At 50.7% G+C, this 23,041-nt stretch overlaps 1 protein-coding gene across 3 annotated transcripts in view; it reads right to left on the reverse strand.

The window, feature by feature from the left end:
• Positions 1-23,041, reverse strand: part of Mgll (monoglyceride lipase) — a 91,494-nt gene that overhangs the window by 11,566 nt on the left and 56,887 nt on the right. For all 3 annotated transcript variants that reach the window (XM_063237802.1, XM_063237803.1, XM_063237801.1), the window contains exons 4-6: positions 9,800-9,936; positions 8,697-8,807; positions 1,386-1,475 (exon numbers count right to left, since the gene is read on the reverse strand). In XM_063237802.1, coding sequence (XP_063093872.1) covers positions 1,386-1,475; positions 8,697-8,807; positions 9,800-9,936 — 338 coding nt within the window. The remainder of the gene's footprint in view (positions 1-1,385; positions 1,476-8,696; positions 8,808-9,799; positions 9,937-23,041) is intronic.

Genomic DNA, 23,041 nt, shown 5'->3' on the forward strand with positions numbered 1-23,041 from the left:
TCCCAGTAGTCTTCAGACCCCCCCCTCCCCTTGGCTCCTCCTCAGAGGGCCAGACCTTGGGGTTTGTCGCTATGACCAGATGGTCATGGGCACAGAACAGCAGGTGGCCAGTGGGAGGAGAGAGGCACACAGCCATCTTAGGAGCACTATCTCTCTGAGGGGCACAAACCCTTTAAGGCACCGCCCATTATTCCAAAGACAATGCAAAGAAGGAAGCCTGGTATCGGCTCTTTGCCACAGTGAGGGCCTGGAACTGCTCTGCATCCCCTATCCTGTCCTCCCTGGCCAGGGCTTCTGGCTGGGAAGATCAACAGCTCAGCGTACTCAAACGCTGTACCCGAGATTTCTCAGGGAGTCTGCACCCTCTCGCTCTCTGCCGCTGCCTCTCTTTAAACCCATGGTCACCCTGATGCAGCTGTGAGCCAGGGTTGGGGACAGAGCAGGGGAAGGAGGCCCTGTTTCCCAACAAGTCCCCATCATGTTTCCTGCACGGCACGTGGGCCTGCACAGCCGGCTGGGGGACTGGGGTTGCACACAGGAGAGGAGCTCGGGGTGGGACCAGCACTTTGACCGCCACACACACTTGCATGGCAAACTGAGGCCTCTGACTGCTGTGCAATATGGAGAGGTTGTTTAACCTTCCTGATCCTACCTTTCTTGTCTGGGAAACGGGTGCCCAAGGATTCTGACATCAGCATGGGCTCTGGTCTTTCTTTAGCTCCCAAGTTGTGCAGATCCCCTCCAAAGACTGGATTTTCCACATTGCACTTTCTTTACCCTGTACTCATTTGGAAAAACCAGGCAGCTTTCAAATGGCTGCAGCTATTCCCTCCTGGACACACAGCCAGGCCTGGTACCAGCTTTGCAGAATCAGCGTGAGAGGCTTGCTGCACACGGATTGTGTGGGCAAATGCACCGGCAGCCTCTTCGTTCCCACTTAGCAAAAGCCTGGGGATGGACTTCATTTTTTCCGGTACTGAACTACATCCCCAGCCCTTTTCCATTGTTAAATTTTGAGACAGGATCTTGTTAAGGTGCTAAGTTGCCTAGGCTTGGCTGGAACTCGTGACTGTCCTGCCTGTCTTCCACAGTCTAGGGTCACAGGCATACACCACCATATTCACCCAACAGAACTTTGGGTCTCTGGATGCAGTCTTTGGTTCCATTTACCTATAAATCCTTCTGTTGCTTAAAGGGCTTTGGCTCAGTTTTCATCACTTGTGCCGGGAAAGGCCTCACTACACACGGCTTCTTCCAGTTCTCTGCATGTTTTGGTCACAACTCTCATTGCCAGCTACTTTGCACCTGCCCCGAAGCCATGACACAGCCTCTGGCTTCTGTGCATCCCCTCACCAGGGGCTGCCTGGCTCTAGTGGGACACTCACCTCCTCCTTGTTCCGAGAGAGAATATTGGGGTCGATCGCTCCCAGGGACAGGTTGGGTAAGACCAGGTTGAGCACTTTCGCGGCAAAGACCTAGGCAGAAAGCAGGAGAAAGAGGTGAGCTGGGACCTGCGTGGGTTCGTCCCAAGTCTGCAGACAGTGACAGGTGGACCCCTAGCTGTCCTGCAGTGAGGCCGCTTTCCCCACTGAACAATCCTGACTCAGTCAACCTCAGCCCCTCTCTCTGGGCTCACTCCATGTCGGGGAGTGGGGGAGGTGGCCTCTACAGTGAGGCAAGGATGTCTTGTCTATTTTTTGTTTCTTTTTTCGGAGACAGGGTTTTGCTATGTAGCCCAGGCTGGCCTTGAACTCATGGCTACCCTCCTGCCTTAACCTGCCTAGTGCTGTGATTATAGGCATGTACCACTGCACATAGCTGTGTCCTGTCTATTTGGCCTGCGATGGATTCCACGTGGCTACTCTCCCTGCAATCCCTCCTCGGTTGTGTGAATCTGAACAGTTCTGTGTGTGTACACAGCCATTTCTCTAGGGTCCTAAAAACAGACAGCAGGAAAGAATCATTTGGATCATGGGTGGTGATCGAGGAATTGGGAAACTAGGGTCAGAGAGAATCCTAATTAGGAGCCTGAGGGGCAGAGGGAGGCGACCTGACTGGGTTGCATTTGTGGCCCAGTGGCGTCGTGAAGGGAGGCAGGCCCTTAGCATCACAGCTGCTCTGCTTCCTCAGCTGTCAGGGGACTTCCTGAGTGTGAAAGTCTGCACACAGTGGGTGCTCGTGCACGCTGGCTAGGCTGACGGTCAGGTTAGGCCTTGGTTTCTGTCTCCAGAACCACACATAACACTCATTGGCTGTGAACCTGATTCAGCCCCTTCCTATCCCGGTTCTGTGATCCCAGGAAAACAGATCAGATGTCACAGCCCCTCAGAGAGGGGCTGCCTGCCCTTCTGAGGTGCAGAGCCTTGGAGACGGAGGATGCTATTTCTAAAGTAAGCTATGAGATGCTGGAATTAGCACTGCACAGCGGGCTCCATGTGAAGGCTCACAGCATGAGGACCTCAGAGCAGGGCAGAAGCCTTCTCTGTTTGGTGCCTGGGCTTCTGATCTTTACAAAAATTCTGTGAGGCTTAGCTTTGTCCCCATTTAACCATGAGGAACTGGAGGCCTGACTCTCTGCATGCTCAGAAGGGAGCTGCAGGCTGGTTGAGCCCGGCTGTTCCCTGAATGGTGCATCTGCCTCCCTCTGAGTGTGTCATTTGTGTCCCACTGTCTCTCAATCTTCTCTGCCGCTGTGTGTCCATGAGAGCTCTGATCTTTCCTCAGGGTGGGTGCAGGGTGCTGACACTAGGGTGGTACACACCTTGTTCCCTTCTGGAACAAGGACAGCGCCCCTGCCTTTGCAGGGACAAAGTCGAGGTTGCTGCACCAAACCTGGTATCCAGCCAAGCAAACCCCTTCCTGCTAGGGCCTGAGGTAGCTTCCTGGAGAGCCCTCTGGAGGGACACAGCACACCAGGTATACACAGTTCACGATGCCAGGGCCAGCCCTATGCCAGGGCCAGCTCCATGCCCAGACCAGGAAAGGAGGCTCATCACTTGGGCAGAACACGAAGTCTGGGAAATTCTGAAAGCTGGATGAGATTATCTGTGAACGCCAGGAACTGATGCTCCTCTGGGAACCTAAGCTCTGTAGTTGGGATCCATGCCTTCCAAAGTTGAAAAAGAATCTAAAAATCAAGAAAAATGTCACTAGACTGTGTGTATGAGGGAGAATATCCCAGGGACTCCTCCCAAGCGATGGTGGCCCCAAGGTAACATCACAAAGACAAAACTGTAATGTGTGTTCCAGGGTTATGTATGGCCGACTTCTAGGTACTGTGCTGTTCTTGCTGCCTCCTGTGCCGACACCCCTGCTGTGGGGTAACTGGATTTAGCTTTACAGGTTCGAGAGCCACGGGCCACACTTGCTAGGAAGGCCTGTATGCAATGCCACTCACTCTGTCCCTGGTCCGTGTGCCTGCCCTATCCAGGACCCAGTGTATTTCCGCAAGCCAGCGTCCTACCCACCCCCAGTCAAGGGGGTACACACCAAGATCAGATGGCATTTAGTCCCTCCATGCGAGCCCACCACCAGATCTCTTCATTTGTCAACTGGCACACTCTGGAGGCACATTTCTGAGCTCTGGGCACCAGGGAGACACACTCCCAGTGTCCTTAAACCTACGTCCTATTTCCACACAAGGGCTCAGCCAACTCATGGCTACAAGGACTCCTGTGTGGTGGCAGTCCTGCCTGCTGCCCTGACATGCCTGGGGGTAGTGGGCTCAGGAGCAAATGCACCTGAAAGGCTAAGCTCACCAGACTAGGTAGAGGAGGGTTCAGGCAGCCTAGCAATGGTCCTAGCTGTCCAGCTGCCACGGCGAGAGAAACACTGAAATGATGCCCAGGCCGTGGAGGCATATTTATTTACATTGATGGGCACTGATCAGGATCATTCCCAGAATATCGGGGCCCCAATCTCTGGTGATCTAGGGCTTATATAAGATAAATAAGCAGGAAGTACAGAGGCAGCATGGCTTGTCATGTAGGGACTGGTTTATACAAAGGGCATCACAGTGACCAGTTGTTTCTAAGAGATAGGAGCAGCCAGATCTGGAACAAGAACTATTTCCTGGGCAAATAAAAAAGTGAAGTATACTGGCTTGGGGGGCACTTTCTGCTACTCAGCCACAGATGTGGGTGGGTGAGGGTACAGCCCTGAACTTCTGAAGGCACAGGTCTCACACCTGGTCAGTGTCGTATATATGGGCACATCTGGGCCCTAAGCTCACGGGCCCTGATCCATGCCGAGAACAGAGAGGTCCTGGCACACAGATGCACAGATGCTGCCAGGTTGCACGCATAGCTGCTCAGATGTCCGCTGGCCTCTGCTCCAAGAGTGGCCCTTGGGCCAGCAGCATGCTGCCCTTTTGAAGGAGCCACACTACAAAAGTTCAGACAGCTCTGACCTTCAGCTTTTTCTAAACAGGTCGGTTCCAAGTCCCATTTCTAACAACACTCTACTAGGCAGAGGCTCAAAACAAAACAAAAACAAAAAAACACATACTTAAGTTTTCCCTACCAAAAAGCCAAGAAAGAAGGGTGAACTGTGACACAGGAGTGGGATGCTCAGAGCAGCTATGACAGAGATTCTCTTCCCCTCCTCTTATTCAGGGTCTCTAGTCTGGCCTTGAATTTTAGGTCTTCCTGCCTCAGCCTCCCAACTAGCTGGGATCGTAGCATGGGCCACCTTATCTGATTCCCACTGTTTTCTCAGGTATGTTAATTTAATGACTGAGAAAAGCTTAGGATGTAGGAGGAGGACAGAAGCAGAGTTGAGGCTGGGGATGGGAAGCAAAGGGAAGACAGGAACTATAGCCAAGTGCCCCCCAAACCCTCAGAGCTGAGTGAGGCTATGGAGGCCAAACCAGATGGCTGGTCCAGTCAGGCCAGTCGTGACTCCCTCAGCCTCCACCAGCAGCTGGGCCCCAGCTACCTGCTTCCCAGGGGATACAGAGGCCTCAACCAGGGGTGCTCATCGAGACTGGAGATGGGGCCAAGATCATTACACCACCTGCTCCCTCTCGGGGGTCTGTCTACCAGGTGGCCTTCATAGGGTTGCGGCCCCATCTCCCTTGAGTGAGCACACTGAGGGTCGGGTTGGGTTGCCAGGGCTATAAACTCTGCAGCTGCACAAACCTAACTTGGCCTGTCCAAGCGCTGAGACAGAGATGGGGCCCCCTGGGGCCCCTCACCCCCTGGATAGGCTCTAAGGCTCTCTCCACACCCGACAGGAGTGGGAGATTTTGAGGCCCTTAAGTGAAGTCATGCCTGACAGTGCTTCCAGCAAGCCGAGCTGTGTGTGGAAGGAGTCTTCTTCAAGGGCAGCACTGTGGCCAGGCACTAGGATGGGGACAGCCACTTGTGACACAACAGGGGTCTTGAGCCTCTTGGGAGGACAGATACTCTCAGCACAGGTATGCAAGAGACATGCCTTGTGTCTTTCCCAGCGAAGCTCACAGAGCAGGGCCCCTAAGCAGTCTTCAGGGACTCACTGGAGGGACGGTCTGTCCTGAGTCACGTGTCTGGAAACGTGACCCCTAGCTCTGAGTAAGCAGGTGAATTCTCTGCTGCAGCTCCCTGTTGAGGCCACTGGGGCCAACTCACGGTCACAGCTGAGTTCTGGGTTCTGGGGGCTAATTCAGCTTCGGTTTGAAGGGTGGCGACAGCCGGTGCCCAGCCTGCTTTCCTGTCTCCCGGCCCCTTGGCCTCAACCGCTCTATGGAGTCTATGACTAACAGGGCTGTGTGATGTTTACACAAGAAGCGGGCTGGGTTCACATTTCAGTGAGAGGGCACTGCAGTGCTCCCTGCCCTCTGGAATGGAATTGTTTCCTCTCTGTGCAGGGTGTGCCCCAGACTGAGGACCTGGCTCTCTCTGTCCTTCTCCTCACTACTTTGGCGAGCTGCAGGCTTGGCTGGGAGGAGGGCTGTCGCACAGCACTAGGTGACTCCTGTGTTCCTGCCTCAGGGGATAGCAGAAGAGCCTCACACAATAACTGTCACCCAGCAGTGGGGCCAGCCCTCAAGCTCTGCCCAGGACATTTTTGTCTCCCTTGAGGCTCCCAGAGAAAGAAGAGTGTGACTAGCTGCTGTGCAGTCCCAAGTGTTGTGTGTGTTGTTCTTTGACACACACAGGTCAGGGGACACAAATCTACCCTGCTAACAGCAGAGGTGGGGTCTGTGGGATTTCTGTTCCTAAATCTCTGTTGCTGCCACTTTCTCTATGAAACCACTTCCTCAGCATTGCAGTGTTTGGGGGACCAAGCTCTGTCCTTATTGTGTCCTTCTCTGGGCTAAATATATCTCAGCTTGTTGAAAACCAGCCTCAGCTAAGAAGCAGATGGTGGCAGATTTGGGGGGTGGGGGCGAGCTGGCGTCCTCCCATGCTGGTAGTGAGGAGCTGCTTGACTCCTGTGTGCTTATCTGTGCCCAAAGACTCAGGGTCTCACACTGCCCACCCGAGTTACTCTTTTGGTCTCATGGACAAGGGCACATGGCGGGGAGCCCTGCATTTCTGAGGGTCACAGCAGCAACTGCTGATGGATGACCTTCGAAGTTCACCATCAGGAACCTTCTCTACAGCAGGCCCTGTCCCTGCAGGAAGACCCTTTGCAGATCTGGATGGAGAAGTTCTAAGAGGTGTGGCTAGCAAGATGACAAAACAAAACCAGAAAATAAATGGGCCACCAGAAGAACCAAGGAAGACTGATCCCAGAGTTTCAAGACTCAAACCATACTCACAGATTATTTGTAACCTTTTTAAACCAAAAAAATTTTTAGTAAAAGACTCTGTGACACTCTTTCATGGAGGTTATTAAGGAAGATCAAAGAAACAGGGATGGTCACTGTGACCCCGGGCAGGCTAGGCCCAGGTTCACAGCCGTGTCACTCAAAATTGCAGCAGTCAGGAGCAGCAACAGATTTCCGGGTGGGAGGTGGCCCTCAGCTCCAGGAAAAAAGGAAATCTAATTTGTCTTGGTTAATAAGAGGAGCCCTGTGTTTCCCAAGGGGCATCGGCTTCTGATTTGACAAGGTGATCTATTAGTATGGGTTCCAAAAGGTCACAGTACCCAGTAGCATCACCTCCACCAGTGTGAGGCCCTGGGGGATTCTGGGAAGCATCCCCATCAGCCCCACTTCTGTTCCCTGTATATTTTATCTGAAAAGTCCCCCAGTCTGGGCTTTTCTCTAAGGCACAACATAACGCCATTTGCTTCTCCATGGACGTATCTTCCACATGCAGTGGGCAGCCCTGGCAGCAGTGACATCTGTCATGCAGTGGTGTGGACCCCATGTGCCAAGACTGTTTCGTGGTCCTCAAACATTCAGCCGAGGGGTGCAGGGAAGCCACTCCTTTCCTCCACAATCCTGCCTGCTGCTGCCTGCTAATCCCATCAGGGGGTCTGGCCTCTCTCACACATTTAATGATGAATCAGTGTGTGGCGTGTGGTATATGAAGCTCGGGGACCTCAATCATCCAGTGACGCCCTCCACTGTTGCTCCGCACAGCACTGAGATTTACTGCTGACCAAGGACCTCATGCCAGCAGGGACGCCCTTTGCAGGGAGCAGAGCCCGTGCTGACAACTCTCTGCTCCCTGGGGAATGAAGTGTGCACTGCTGGCCTCTGGTTTGACTCTCAGATCGTCCCAAGGTCTTTTGCCCAGCCTGCCTCATCTCAGCTTGTTGCCATTCTCTATAACACACAGGAAGCCATCACGGGGTCAACATCGGGTGGCCTGGGCTGGAGGAAACTGAACACATTCCTACTTTCGTTCCCAGGAGAGGATAAGAGCTAACACCTATTTATTTATTTACTTACTTAGTTTTTTGAGACAGGGTCTCACTATATCATTCAGGTTGGCCTTGAACTTACTATGTACCCCATGCTGGCTTCGAGTTTGAGGCAGCCTTCTTGCCTTAGCCTCCTGGGAGCTGAGATTCCAAGTATGTGCCACTGTACTTTGGCCATTATTTAATACATGACCCCAGTCATTGTCATTTGGCAGGTGTCCATAGGGTAAGCCTGTGGGCCATGACCTCCTGCCCCTTTGACAGTCCTGAGACCTCTGCCCAGCTCTGGAGGAGAAGGATGTTTCCTGGGGACGTGGCTAGGCTGTCACCCTCATCAGTGCTATGTGGCATCTACTGTTAAGCTTTGTGTTCTACAAGGACATTTCTATACTGATGCCCATCAACAGGAAGAGTCCTGTGTACCTCTGATTCTGTCACCTTCCTGGGGCAGGCAGAACCTAGGCTGTTCTGGGGATTATCTGCAGGCTCAGAGCTGTGACATGAGTAGCGTTATCCTCAGATAAACCAAGCAGCAGAGCCCACGGCCTCCCAGGTCATAGTATCCAGTTCTTCACAGTGGCACACAGCTCTAGCTGCCATGGGACCCTCAGGTGGTGTGACTTCTCTGGACAAAGAGCATGTATAACCTTTTCCCTCTTAAACTTGTCAACAAAACATGCACAAACAGGAAGGCCTTTTTCTTGCATCTTTGTAGAGAAATGAGCCTGACTTTTGGAATGAAGGAGCCTGGCAGCAACAATGCCTGATACCTGTCCAAACCTTCAAACAATAGCTATGACGTCCGGGCTGGGGCTGTGGCCCTTTGGCCTCGATGCTAGCTATAAACAGAAGCTGTATGTCCTGGGGGACCTCCAGGGATGGTGAGGCCAAAAGCCCTTTACCTTGAAAGTGGTTGCAGATTCCGGACTGGTGAGGACCAGAGGTGAAATGAGGGCCATGCCGGCGAAGAAGCCGGGCCTCTCCGAGGCCGCAAGGATGCTGATGGCTCCACCCTGCAAAGCAAGTAGGTCACATATTTCCTACAGCATGACCCGCTCCTGGCCAAGAGCCTGAGGAGAAGCTACCTTGGAATGGACACGGTCAAATGTTGGACAAACTAGATCTGAAGTTATTTTATCACACCTCTTTTTCCCTGTCTGGGTTTTCTAAGAGGGAACATTTCAGAAAGATATAAATAAGGTTCCTGCCCATGGGCCCTGAGTTAAACAATAAACACAGTCTCTTCATTTCAAGCCAAAAGCTGGCAGACCGGCGACTCATCCATTCTGAGTTTGATATGAGATTTTTGGGAGAGGAACGGGCGGGGGTGGGATGGTAAAATCCAATCATAATAATAGATTGCTATATTTTTTTCTTGGTTTCATAAAGGCTTCAGAAATTTAGTTTCTAAGAAGAATGCTCAGTGACTATGGATGGTGAGGGAGGAGGGAGGGCTTGGCTGTTGGAAGCTCAAAGGTAATTAAAGCCAAGGATGCTATTTCAGATGTTCAGTGGGCCAGGCAGGGAAGGGAGACGGAAGAGCAGAGGCCGAAAGTGAGAAGATTACAGAGGCCTCCCCTGGTGAATGTCTCCAGGCATTCAGCTTCAAGAAGTCCCAGTTCTCCACCAACTGGTCAACCTTTCTGTGGGCTGATCTGGCCTGGTAGGAGGATCCCTAACTTCATGATTAAACCTGGATGATTCCTGGGAGATTCTGCAGATTCATGCAGTAAAGAGGCTTTTGAGTGGCTTTAAGGAATGGCTTCCCCAGGGACCCTGTGAGATGGCACTGCAGGGACAAAGAGGACAGATAGAGGACGTGCCCTGGCTTCCCTGGGGGCTATATACAGGAACTGGCCTGCGTCCTGAGCTCTAAGATACCCAAAATTCTAAGTGCAGGATGTGTGGACCGCAGTGGGGAGAAAGCCAGGCCACACCATACCCCATGACCCCACGAGGCTGGGTGCCAGGCGTCATCTGAGCTAGTCTCTAGCTGTTTGCTTACCATGGAGTGGCCCAGCAGGAAGATGGGCAGGCCAGGGTAGTCCTTATGCATGGTGTCCACGTGCTGCAGCACGTCCCTGACAAAGACGTGGAAGTCAGACACCATCAGCCGCTCCCCATCACTCCGACCATGGCCAACTGGAAAGGAAAGAGAAGTCATCAACTGACCCTCTGGATGTAGCTTCCCACTGAATCCTCCCTTGCCCACCACCATGAATGCTGCAGTTCTTGCCTGCTCCTTTTATAGAAAAGGAAATCAAAGCAAGGGTGTTTAAGGCACTTGCTCCAGATCACATAGCACAGAAGCATAGCATGCTCAACTGTCCTCTGGGCACAGTACTCTGGGCACAATGTCCAAGGAAGGCAGAGACACAGAGACAGGCCCGGACTCAGTTTCTGCGGTGGCTGAGGATGCCTGTGTGGGGCTCAGCACCTCCCTGCACCTTGACCCTCACAGCCCGGCCACTATCATCTTTTACCAGCTAGCTAGAGCTGAGTCTGCTGCCTCCTTGTGTGGCTTCAGGTGAAGATTATGTGACAAACTTGGAGTAAAATGAGACAGCCAAGTATGTCTGCCAGGAATCCTCTCAATGGAGTGGCAGTAATACTAGGTCACACATGGCCCTCTGGATTTTTTGTTTTATTTGTCACATTGCTGTGCTGTTCACCTCCCCTTCATTTCTCCCTCAGGGTTCCTCCGTGATTTCCCTTTGAGAAGGACCTTGTTACTATGAGAACCACCATGCGGTTGAGGGGATGGCACAAAGGCTTCAGGAGCAGGAAGTGTTTCCAGGGAGCTGGGTGGGAGCCAGGGCCATGCCTGTCCTGTGGGGGTTTCTTGTCCCTTTTTCCAGGGGTCCTGGAATGACAACAGTGCTCCTCTGACAGTGGAAAGGGATGAGGGAGTCTCAGGCCTGGAACTATCTGTTTTTCCCCCTCTCTATTTCCTGGCCACCGTGAGAAGAGAAGCCTTCATGCCCTTTTGGTGTCTCTGCCTCACACCAGCCTGGGAGCAGCGGAGCCAGCAATCATGGACTGAAACCCCACAAACCGTGAGCTGAACCAAACCTGTCCTCCTGGATTACAGCACACAGCATGGCTCCAATGGTGAAAAACTAAGACACTTCCTAACTCTGTTCTCCCTGTTTCCTTTTGTTGGAAGACTTTTGCACTTGAGCTGTTTTTTATTTAAAAAATGAATTTTAGGAGATAATCCACTCACATGATTCAACTGTCAGAGTGGTATGCAGGGTAGACACGGAGTGGTCTCCTTCCTACCTGTGTTCCCTTCCACCCTCTTCCTCTCATCCTTCTGGACAAACAAACACAGACATCAACACAGGCCTCTGCAAGGCAGAGGGCAGGTTGTGCCTGTGTTATTCTATTTTCTAAAGAACCAGTTTGCCCAGAGTGGTTCCATTTTGAGCACAAGTTCCAAGGTACAGTGACCTCACACCTTGTCTATACAAATAACAACCACCACCAGGCTAGCACAGCCATAAGGCTCAAACTGGTAACTTATTCACACCAACAGATGACTTACTGCCAGATGTGGCGGTGTGCACCTGTAATCTCAGTATCTGGAAGGCTGAGGCAGGAGAACTGCTACCAGTTTCAGCCAGCCGAGGCTATATACAGGACTCCATTTCAAAAGACCAAAAAAAAAAAAAAAAAAGGGAATTTAGGAACTTATCAAATTACCTGAGGACCACCACGATACACAGGTACAGAAAATCATACCAAAAAAAACTAGGCCTAGAGCTTACCAAACCTGTTACCTAAACTTCTAAAGGAGGAGCCCCCCAGACAGTTAGTGGCAAAATGCAGGATCTCTGCCTGGTCACCTGTCATGAGCCCTGACCAGGAAACTAGCAAATGATGGACTTCTGGCTCTCTGAATACAGCGCCAGCTCATCACAGCTTTCTTCCTGCCTGTGACACAAAGCCTCTTGGATACTGCTTGGTCTGTGGACCTGCTCCCTGGGCAGGGCTGAACCAGGGCTGCTCTGCTCATCCAGCCTCTTCGGCATGGGCCTCCTCATCTGCCTCTGGCCTTCTGTGGCCTCTTGAAATCCTGCAGTAGTCTTGAACACTTTCCTAGTCATCCTGGGGTCTGCACGTCACTGTGTGAAGTGTGACATGTGATGTGAGTGTGATTACATTAGTAATCAAGACTGGGATAGAATAAAAGCACTCGTGATCACCATGGTCACGATTACCAAGTAAAACCAAGTTCCCAGTGAATGAAAGCTAAACATACTGATGGAGGTTCTGCATTTGCTGTTATTCACAATTCTGATATGGGAGAAAGACAGAACGTGTCTATCTATGCTAACAGCACAGCGCTGTCAGCACCCTGTCTCAAACACAGAACCACCTATGACACATTCCATGCCTTGCTTTGTTCACCTGATAACATATTCTGAAGATGTTGCAATATGTGAAAGAAAGCTGCTATCTAGCTTTTTTCTTCAACATTTTTATTGCAAAAATTTCAAATGCACAAAAGAATATTTCCTGGAACAATATTCCTGTAAACACCCATATGCCTACTTATCTTTATTCAAAAGTTATGATTTTATTTTTTTGTATGTATATACATTTATAAAGATAAAAGTAATGGAATCATTTAAAGATAAGTTGTAATGTTTTTTATTTTTGTTTTTTGAGTCCTGGTTGGCCTTGAACTCACTATGTACCCCAGGCTGGTCTTGAACTTGTGGTAATTCGCTGTCTCAGGCTCCCAAATCCTAAGATTACCACCACATCCAGCCCTGAACCTTCCTAGGCTCCCAAATCAGTTACCTTCTTTGCACTTTCCTGTCACTTGAGGGAGTCGAGATCCTTGCTGACAGTTAACTTGTGCCAGTGTCTTCGCCAGTCCCCGCGGCTGCCCAACCCATCCTGCACACTTCCGCCCCCTCATCCCAGCTGCTGTGGTCTTGGCCACACTTCTCCCATTGTTTCCCAGCACAGTACACAGATTCCAGCCCGCATCCTTGGCTCCTGCTCATTCCAGGTCCCGTGCACACCCACACGCTCTGTCCCAAGCCTCTGAGCTACAAGGTGCCAAAAAAAGCTCACAGGGGAGTAGCCAAAAGACACAGCATCTCATCTCCCTTCTCTCAGAGAACTAGTCTAGTTAGTGCTCATTTTCTTACAGAAAGAAAAACGGTAAGTCTTCAGACTGGAGAGTTAAACTGGAAGAAGGCACTGATTCGTATAGAGCCAGGATTTTCCACATAGTTTCTGGATTTTACGTCATGGAACCCTCACAAGTTTGCAACTTGCAGATTCTTTTCTCTTCTAGCTGCAAGCTGAGATAACGGCTCCCAGCCAGCGTGTGGTAGGCTGGGACTCAGGTTGGGTTTTGGGTTCTAGGTTCAGGGTCTTTGCTGTCACGGCTCATGGAAGAGCACAGGCCGCAAACAGGAGACTTGGAGACTGAAGAAACGGGGAAAGGTCCTTTCTGACACACACAGCTGTATCTTTCCACGTCTCTGACTGTAGAGCTTGGGCCTGGGATGAAGCTGAGCCCTACTTCCTGCGGCAAGGGGCTCGCTGCGACCAGGGCTGAGACTGAGGCCACTGGGCAGCCTTCCCGGAGCCTGTGCATACACAGGCGGGCAAGGCTGCAGGGTCGGAGAAGGGGCCGTGTCCTGGAGGAGCCACTCAGCCTCTGCTTAGAGGGATATTAGGCCTGGGAGGATTTTACCCACAAGTACATTAAAAAAACTGGCCCCTCTTTCTTTCTTACTTTCCCTATAACATCACCACAGAAAGTCTTATCAAAAAGTTTTGTGTAACTGTCTCAAAATAAAAAATATAAAGGGTTGGGGGTATAGCTCAGGGAAATGTATCCCTGGGTTTGATACCCTGAGGCCGACTCCAATCTGTCCTGCTCACTCCCGGGACTCTCAGGGGACAAGCCTGGTGCTTTTCTGTACTTTCTCGAATCCAACCCTGGCTGTGTCTTTTGTCAGCAGAGAGCGGACCTGGAATGCTGGCATAGGACTGGCATGACCTCATCGGCTCTCCAGCTCCTGAAGGATGATGTCCACAGATGTCAGGGTTCCTTGCTCCCAGGTCCATACCCTCCCTGAGAGGACACTGCCTTTGCTGCCTGGGAAGGGGTGACTGGGGGCCCTCATGCCCTCCACCAGGCTTCTGTACATACAGGACCTACTGTGCCTGCGCAGGTGCTCCTGAGACCCGGCAGGGGATGCACGGGGTGTCAGGGATGAAGGATCAGTGAACTCTGTGACAGGCTCTGTGTCCACTCTCAGCCAGGCACACTTGCCTTAGGGAACCCCAAGGGGGTCTTTCCTCCGGCAGGAAGGAGCCTCCTGCTGAGCTGGGGCTCTGAACAGTTGGCCTCAATTTCCCTGGAACCATCTATCAAGGGGCAGCCTCCTTTTCCTGAAGCCTGGGTTTTGGTCCTACATTCCCAGCTACCAGCAAGGTCCAAAAGAGAGGACTCGCACAGAAACTGCATTTGGACCAATGTGACAGATGGTCACTGTGATGCCTCGTGTCTGGAAGACCACATGATGGACTCCTACAAGCCCAAAGGGACAATGAAGCCCCTTGAGGATGAACACCAGAAGGAACAAGCCATTGTTGGTGCAGCAGGTGAGACTTAGTCTCACTTCTAAATGAAAGGGAAGCATAGAGTTGATGCGGACAGAGAAACTGGTGCCACTGCTTGGGAGGGTGACTTGGCATCCTGAAAGGTTGAGTCTCTACCCTTTGCCAGCCAGTGTACCCCAGGATGTAAGTGAAACTCCTGGATATGGGTCACTGGGACACAGGAATAATTCTTAGCAGCTGCTGTTAGAACTAGACAGTGGAGACATTCTCACAACACAGTCAGTCAACAGTGAAAGTGAATAAAGGAAAAATGACACAACATCATGGAGCAATCTTAGAAATCAAATATAAAGTAAGCCAGTCATGGAAGAGCTTGAGCACGATGCCTCCACGTTAAGGGAAAAAATAAACCAAGCAAGCTATTTTTTAGATATCTATATGTATGTGATAAAATACAAAATGAAAAAGCAATGGAATGAAATGCAACTCTCGTGACAGTAAAAGCTTCTAGTCTTTTTCCTATCTATAAAGTGGGGAGATGGTAATTCCTGTCTTAAAGCTGCTGGGGGATTAAGGTGCATGTCCTCGATGTGTGTCTGACCCTTTCCAGCCACATGCCCACTTCTTAATATATTTTTTGATTTTTAAATATTTTTAAAATTAGATTTCATTAGTACATAAAATGTGTAGCACAGCCCCACTTTGTAAGGTTACTAGAGGGAGCTCCTCAGCTCACATGTTACGTTGGTGTTCAACAATTCCCCACCAAAGTCTTTTGTTTCTAGCCTGTGGTGCCCTCACTGAGAAGGACTTATTCTGCTTGTTCAGCTCTCCACAGAGAGGAAGGGCTGTGGGTCTACATCCTCGTAATTACAGCTCATTACAGAGGGATGACTGAATCAAGTTTCCACTCAATTTCCTTGAACTAAAATTCCCAGATTTACCAAGGGATAGACTTTTTTGTTTGTTGGTTTGTTTCATAAAACATTGCTGGATGTGTTCTCCACTAGGTTGCTCAAGTTCCCAGTTTACAGTCAGTAAAACACAGTATGAATATACAGCTTAGTGATTCAAGTTTCACTCTGTGGAAACTACAATGGAGATATATATCTCCATTGTAATATATATATATATATATATATATATATATATATTTTTTTTTTTTTTTTTTTTTTTTTTTTAGGCAGAAGGTCTCATCTATGAAGTGCAGGCTGGCCTCAAACTCATGGCAATTCTCTCAGCCTCCCTGGGATTACAGGCATGTGTCACAACACCCAGAAAAGAATATTATTCTAAAACAAGGTGATTTTGAATGTAGCCATCACACAGAAAAACACCAGGGACCTTGAAGAAATCATCACACACTGTATCTACACCCGGAGATGTCACACTGTATCCCACACACAGCGACAGTCCCTGTGTGTTGATGAGGCCCGAGGCTCATCCCTAGTACTCTGAAGAAGACTGATGATGGGATGACGATGATGATGACAATAATAAAGTATAAGTTCCAAAGAAAGTTAATGGAATACTTTAAAAAATAAGTAACAAAAGCAAACCAACACCAGCAAGGAACACGGCACACAGTAAATCAAATTCCTTTGAAAAGAAACACAGATTCACTTCCCAGGGTGTGTGATGTTTCACCTGTACATTTCAGGGGCATTTTGGGCAGCCTTGGAGTGGCTAAAGATGCAGTTGGATCTTTGGGTCCCAGAACCTGAACTAAGGCAGGCCCAATCCTTTCTCCTTTCAGCAGGGAAAGGGCCCAATCATGGAGGGCCACTGCCCAGAGTCCAAACTTCCCTCCCTCTAGGGACTGACTTGGTGCATGGTGCCCAGCCTGCCCCTGGCATATGCATTCGGGAGTCAGACAGACAACAAATATTGCTGTGGGGTCATTCAGGGCTTATGAAGGCAGAAAGAAGACAGACCCACTCTGTTGGGCACCTGCTAAATGCCAGCCCCTGCCAGACGCTTGGGCCCACTATTCTTCTGACCAACAACAGCCCACCCTGGAAAGCCAGAGCTACCATCACACTAATCAACCCAAACACTAAAGCTGGGGAGAGGCATTAAGTACATGGCAGAGGTCACTGTCCTGTGACTTGGTCTGGTGAGTTTGCTCCCTAAAGGTTCAGCTTGTAGTCCTGGGTATTCACAGAGTCCAGACGGTGGGTAGGAGGAAGGAATGTGTGAGCATGCATGGGGTCGGTGCGTGCACGCACACAGTAAGCATTCAGTGCATGCTCATCACCGCCAGGAGGGTGCAGAGATAGGCCTGGACTGTATGGTCTCCCCACTGGAACACCAGCTTGGATTCTCTCTCTCTCTCTCTCTCTCTCTCTCTCTCTCTCTCTCTCTCTCTCTCTCTCTCCTCTCCTCTCTCTCTCTCTCTCTCTCTCTCTCTCTCTCTCTCTCTCTCTCTCTGTGTGTGTGTGTGTGTGTCTCTTTCTTTCTTTTTTTTTTGTTTTGGCTTTTTCAAACAGGATCTTGGTATGTAGCCCAGGCTGTTCTTGAACAGTATAGCCCAGGTGACCCTCCTATGTCAGCATCCCGAGTGCTGGGATGACAGATCTGTGACACCACGCCTGGCTGCTTGGGTCATTTGCAACCTCAGGACCTTACAGTTGACCTCTAGCATACAGAAAGATCTCAGTATGCATCAGCCTACGGCCCTGGGATTCCCTGTTCCCAGGGCAGAGGAACGTGCAAGGCGCTGGCATTCCTGGTTGTGGAACATAACCTTCTAAACCTGTCTTGCTGATTCCTCAGGCAAACGCAGGGCAAGCCAGGCACCTGCTTTCCTGGATCACATCTCTCCCTCTTCACGGTGGGCAAAGCCCATTACTAAAATTTGAGGGATGGAGGTGAGTGCCTGGGCTCAGCCTCCAGGAGCTCAGAGTGACAGACACACTAAAGGTGGCCCTGGCAGAAGCCAACTGCAGGGATCAGAAGCATCCTGCAGAGTGACCTCTACCCCTTCGGCCCTGCTCAGGAAGAGGTCACAGTCAGACCACTGGCCTCTCTGCCTCTCCACTTGGGCTCAGGCTCGCTGCTCAGCTTCCTGCATGAAGCTGAAGTCCCCTGGCTGCCAGGCTGGCCCTGAGGGGGTGCATACTTCTGAGGGCGCTAAGTGGGCCCTGGGTCTCTAGAGGCCACTGACAGTGTGCCTCTAGAACTCAGTGACAATGTTCTGTTGATCTGCATGTCCTACAGACTGGCTGCCAGCCACATGGGTCAGTCAGGCCCAACTTTAATTAAGATGAAAAACATGAAGGGGGGTGTCCTGTCATCACAGCCAAATGTGGAGTGCTCAGTAGCCAAAGGCAACAGGCAGCCACCACAATGTCCTTGAGGCAGTGTCACAAGGGCTTTGTATGTAGAGGGTGCCACAGAGATGAAGAAAGCGCTACGCCTGTGCCTGGTTTTAAAATAATGTGCACTGCACCTTTTGTCTGATTGCAAGAGTCATACTTGTGTCTGGGGAAAACCCAGAAAAGCACAAGGGCAACTTCAGGGGGGCCAGCTGGCTCTGATACATCAACTCTCCGAGGCAAGGCTGGCCAGCGCTGGGGAGGCCTCCCGCAGGGCTTTCATCCTGCCAGGTCCACCTCCTCATCTGTGCATTGGGAATAGCACAGTCACTTCCTCTAGGACCATGGGGCCTGTGATCATCCACAGCAAGTATGCAGAACCATGGACTCGGATACCCCATGAAAATAAAAACTTAAGAACAGACTGCTCCTCCCTACGCTAACCAGATTGTACTGAGTCCTACAGGGCTGGTCTCCTTTCCCTGACTGTCAGCCTGGGAAGATCTTTAAGACATGCTGTGGGGAGAAAAACACCCCAAGCCTCACACTGCTTAGCCTGGGGCACTATGTGCCTCCAAACTTACACACAATACAGCTATTTCTGTGGGCTCATGTGGAACATGAATCAAAGCTCACACAGGGCCACAGAGGCGCCCAATGGGGGTATTCGGAGGAGACAAGACGACAGGTACCCTGTTGCTTCCCTCCTCCAGAGAGGCCATGTAGGTGTGCAGAACTACAATGTTTTAGTGGTTCTTGAGGTAGTCAAGGCCCTGGGGACTTTCTTTTTCGTTGTCTGAGATAAGGCATGATTAAGGCTGGCTTTGAACCTGTAGTGATTCTCCCGCTTCAGCCTCCCACATGCTGGGATACCAGGTGTGTGCCACCATACCTGGCTCTCTGGGGACTTCCTTCTACCTCTGTTAGATGTCTGCTGTATGCTGGCTGGTGCTAGGAGAGGTACACATGGAAACCTGTGAACACAGGCATGGACCTCAGGACAGATTTGTCTACAGAACCAGAAATGTGCTCTGAATTCATCTCACGGGAGGTCTGGGAATCAGCACAGCTCTGCCAACATGGGGTGGTCAATCGATGTCTTTGTCATTATACAGTGGACAGCAGAGGCCACCTTCTTTCCACTATGGTTCTTGGTTTCCTGATTAAAAAGAAACCCCAGCACAAGCCATCTACTGGGTCTGAAGAGCATGCAGCTCAACTCACGTTTCTTCCTCCTTGTTTTCTTGCTTCCATTTCTTTCCTCTCCGTGATGATGGGGTGGAACCCGCAGCCCTGCCCCTGCTGGGCCAGGGCCCACCATGGGACTCTGGACTTCCTTCCCTCTGGTAACCCATTTCTTTACCTTTCATGGGGAGGCAGCCATGGAACAAATCTATTAACCCAAACAATGGATCCAAAAATACTGCGGGCTCCAGGCCAGCTGCTTCGGAAGTCCTAATTGCAGGCAGAGTTTTGCGGCTGTCCAAGTTCTGTCAAATGCTTCCTCCATATGATGTGACCAAAAATCAACCCAGGGCCACCTATATACCTCAGAGAAGTCATCCACTTCACAGAAGTCCCCATGACTGGAACAAGGTGCCAGTGCCCCATGTCTCTTTCCTTGATGATGCTTTTAAACTTCTTCTCTCTCTCTCTCTCTCTCTCTCTCTCTCTCTCTCTCTTTCTTTCTTTCTTTCAACTGGGTCAGCTCAGACTGACTTTAAACTTACTATGACTTGCTATGTAGTCTAGGTTGGCTTTGAACTTACCGTGATACTCCTGCCTCAGCCTTCTGCCTGCTGGGATTACAGGTATGTGCCCAGTCCATCCCACCATCTAAGGAGGGTCTGGTGTGTCTTCTGGGCTCCTGGGCCACCAGCACTGTATACCAAGGTGTGAGGACACAGGCCCAGTGCCATGTTCAAAGCCACAAGCCTATGAAGTTTTGTTGCCAACAGAAAAGAACGTTTGGCCCCAACTGGTACATTCAACGAATGCTAGAAACCAACATCCAAGGGAATCAAGGGAGACTCAAAGTCACAGGTCAAAGGAACAAGACAGGTGAGTTAACACAGGTGACACAAAAAGCACCTGTGCCAGCGGGCAGTCACTTCCTCCCCCAGTGCAAGAGCTTCGTCTCTTTTCCTTTCTCTTCCTAAAAAAATATGCCTATGGCAAAAAGTTCAAGATCACAGCTTTCTGGCCTGGAGAACAGTTTGTTGCCCTCAACAAAGCCATCTCCTCCTCCTCTGTCCGAGGCTGTCCAGGCTTCCCTCATGACCCCCAGCACAGCCTGCCACCACCTCCTGGCTCCATGACTGCAAGTCACGGCACCCGAGGAAGATGTCTGCTCCGCAGCCTCTACGTGCCACTCGATTTCACAAAGGAGATAAAGGCAGAAATTAATTTCTTTACTAATTGGCAGCAGCTTGAGAAAGGTACGAAGATGCCAGAATTCAGCATATGGACTATGGAAACACATTCCGACTCAGATCTTTTTTTTAAAGCTGTGACAGCATGCTTTATAATGTAACCAACGAAAAGGCTGTTCCGGTGCAGCGTTTGCAAAGTAAAGCATCCTCAGGATTTCATATTTAGAGGATTTATTTGAAAACATCGTACCCTCCACTGTATAAATAAGAGGAAACAGCATGACAAAAAGTGTCATAACTGCGGTTCTTGGCATTGGACGCGATGATCTTCTTTTTGTGCGGTGCTTCGGGATGACGATTTGGGTTTCCGAGCTCCAGGAAGGCTGGGTCTGGGATGAGTGGTCACATCTTCATGTGCCGCGCTCAGGCCTTCTCCTGCTGATTCTCTCTTGTGAGATCTGCAGGCCGAGCAGCACTGAGCCGGCCACAATCCTCCAGAAACGCTGGCCACTCCTTTCATTTCTGAAAGGGGCTCTGGCTTCTAATAGGTGTAGGGGTGGAGAGAGGCGTTCACCACAGGAAACTTCCAGGATGTGGCAGATGTAGGAATACGAGGTCCCTAACGACATAACAGGACTTGTGGCGAATTCCAAAGGACCCTCCAGCAAACTGCACAAATCCCACAACTGACAATCCCAAGGGCTTTTAGAATTCAGAAGAAAATAACAGAAGAGTTAGTGTAAGAAATAAAACCCTGCCACACACATGGAAGGGATGAAAGGAGGGAAATGTACACTTAGAACCAAACAGAGGGGGACCACCTCAGAGGGACAGGCAAGAATAGGTCAAATTAGGCAAACTTCTGAAATGTCCCAAGTGTTACAGAATGCTTCATTTTCAACTACTTCCCTTTGCCCTTCATGTTAACTTTGTGTTAGCTAGTTAAGAGATTATTTTCCCCCCAGCCTGGGGATTGAATGTGTTCTAACAGTGCTTTCAAATTTCTTTAAATCTGGGACAAGGTCTCACGAGGTTGCCTACCCCAAGCTCCTACTTGAGACACTCCTGCCTCAGGCTCCCGAGTACAGCTCAGCCTGCAGGTGTGCACCACTGCTCCTAACTCTTTTTTTTTTTTGGTACTGGGGATCAAACTCACGACCCCATGCTTGCAAGGCAGGCACTTATGCTAAACCCCCGGCTGCTGCTCCTAAGTAAATGGCTGTGCTCTGACCACTCTGCTTCCTCCATGCCCGAAGGCCACAGGCCAGAGAGAACACAGACTTCGAAAGGTCAAATCCCAACTGCTGCTTTTGAGCACTGTGATGCTAGCAGAATACTTGACTACTACATTTGCTGGTGAAAACTGATCCCCCAGACCACTGTTTTACCCAGTAGGACTGGGTGGGCTCAGTGAAGAGCCCCATCACAGTACCTGATCAATAAATGTCAGTTTCCCTTGTGCATTCTTTTGTACCTTGTTTTTTCAGGCAGAGAATAAAAAGTCTGGCTGAGGACCCCTGAGCTCTGCCATGGGGTCTACGTGTTCCCCATAATGCCACCACCTGTTCAGGTCCAAGAAGATTGTCCCAGTGGCCACACCAGTACGGTCCAGGCAGCCATCCCCATGTGTGGCTAGCACAGGGACGAGAGAGAGGCTGAATGGCATACTAACCTCTCACAGGACCACATGTGCCCCGCAGCATGGTGTGCACTCAGGAGGCTGAGGCAGGATGGTCATACCCTAAACTACACAGTGAATTTAAGGCCAGCCTGAACTACATAGCAAGACTGTGTCTCAAAAATAGATGAGAGATCAGATGTGAAATTCTGTATTTCTGATGCTATGTTAATTAAGCAAAAGTCATTTTGATTCTTCTGAATGGAATGGGAGACCCAGGAACTAGGGAGGGAGGGGTGCAGACAGAAGCAAAGTGGGCACGCAAGAGACACAGAGGGCTGGGAAACCAAGAGGGCCAACAGCCAGCTAGATAAGATGAGCTCTCCAGGGCCTTGGGGGTGGCCCTGATGGATCAGTGCCCAAAGGCACAGGAATATCGTCCTGCCCTTCACCAGAGAGGAACTAACCATGACTTCAGGCCACATCCACTGGGTGTCCATCACAACAGCCCACACCCTGTCTTTCCTAGAGAACTTCTCCAGCCACTTAGTGGCCCCCTGCAAGGGACAGTCTCTCTGTGTCACTCCCAGAACTGTCCTAGCCCCTGGCTCATGGATCTGCCCTGCTCCTGTGTCCCACCTCCAGCACCCTCACCTGCCCATTTAGGCCTCATCCACACCGAGGACGTAGGGTGTTGTGGGGTGACTCCCACTGCGCAGGTCCTGACCCTGTGTCTTCCACCCAGCCTGGCTGCCCCATCACGGCCCCTCTCCTGTCCCTGTGCCTCCTCCCTGGTCCTTCCATGGGGACAGACATGTATCCTCCCTTCATCTCGCCTGTCCCTTCCCTGGGAAAGATCCTCATGTCTCCAGGGCTTCTAGCTCTTTTCTTGCTTGAGGTCCTCTCCTCACCAGTCTGGGAGGTGCCACTTGGACACTCTGCCAGGAGGGGGCCATACTTCAGCTTGGCCTATTCCAGATCCTGATGGGGCCAGGCTCATCCATGGACCCAAGAATGGGGGTACTGGTGGGAAGCTCCCCCTTGCTCTTTCTCTCTCTGGGTCTCTGTCTGGCTGTCTCTCTTTAAATTTTTTTTTTTTTTTTTTTTTTTTTGCAGTACAGAAGATTGAATCTTTGCACTGAGCCACATCCATAGCCTGGTTTTCATTTTTAATTTTGAGACCTTGTCTTGCTAAGTCACTACAGTTGCCCAGGCTGGGCTCAATCTTGTTATCCTACTGCCTCCGCCTCCCAGAGGGCTGAAATAACAGGAGGGAGTCTCACTGGCCACCTCCTGTCCCCTGATGGGCCATCCACCCAGAGGCGATGGGCCATCGCTGTTGTCCT

The sequence above is a fragment of the Cavia porcellus genome, unplaced genomic scaffold (genome assembly GCF_034190915.1).
Source record: "Cavia porcellus strain 051 isolate PalLab524CR breed Dunkin Hartley unplaced genomic scaffold, mCavPor4.1 scaffold_27, whole genome shotgun sequence".
Lineage (NCBI taxonomy): Eukaryota > Metazoa > Chordata > Mammalia > Rodentia > Caviidae > Cavia > Cavia porcellus.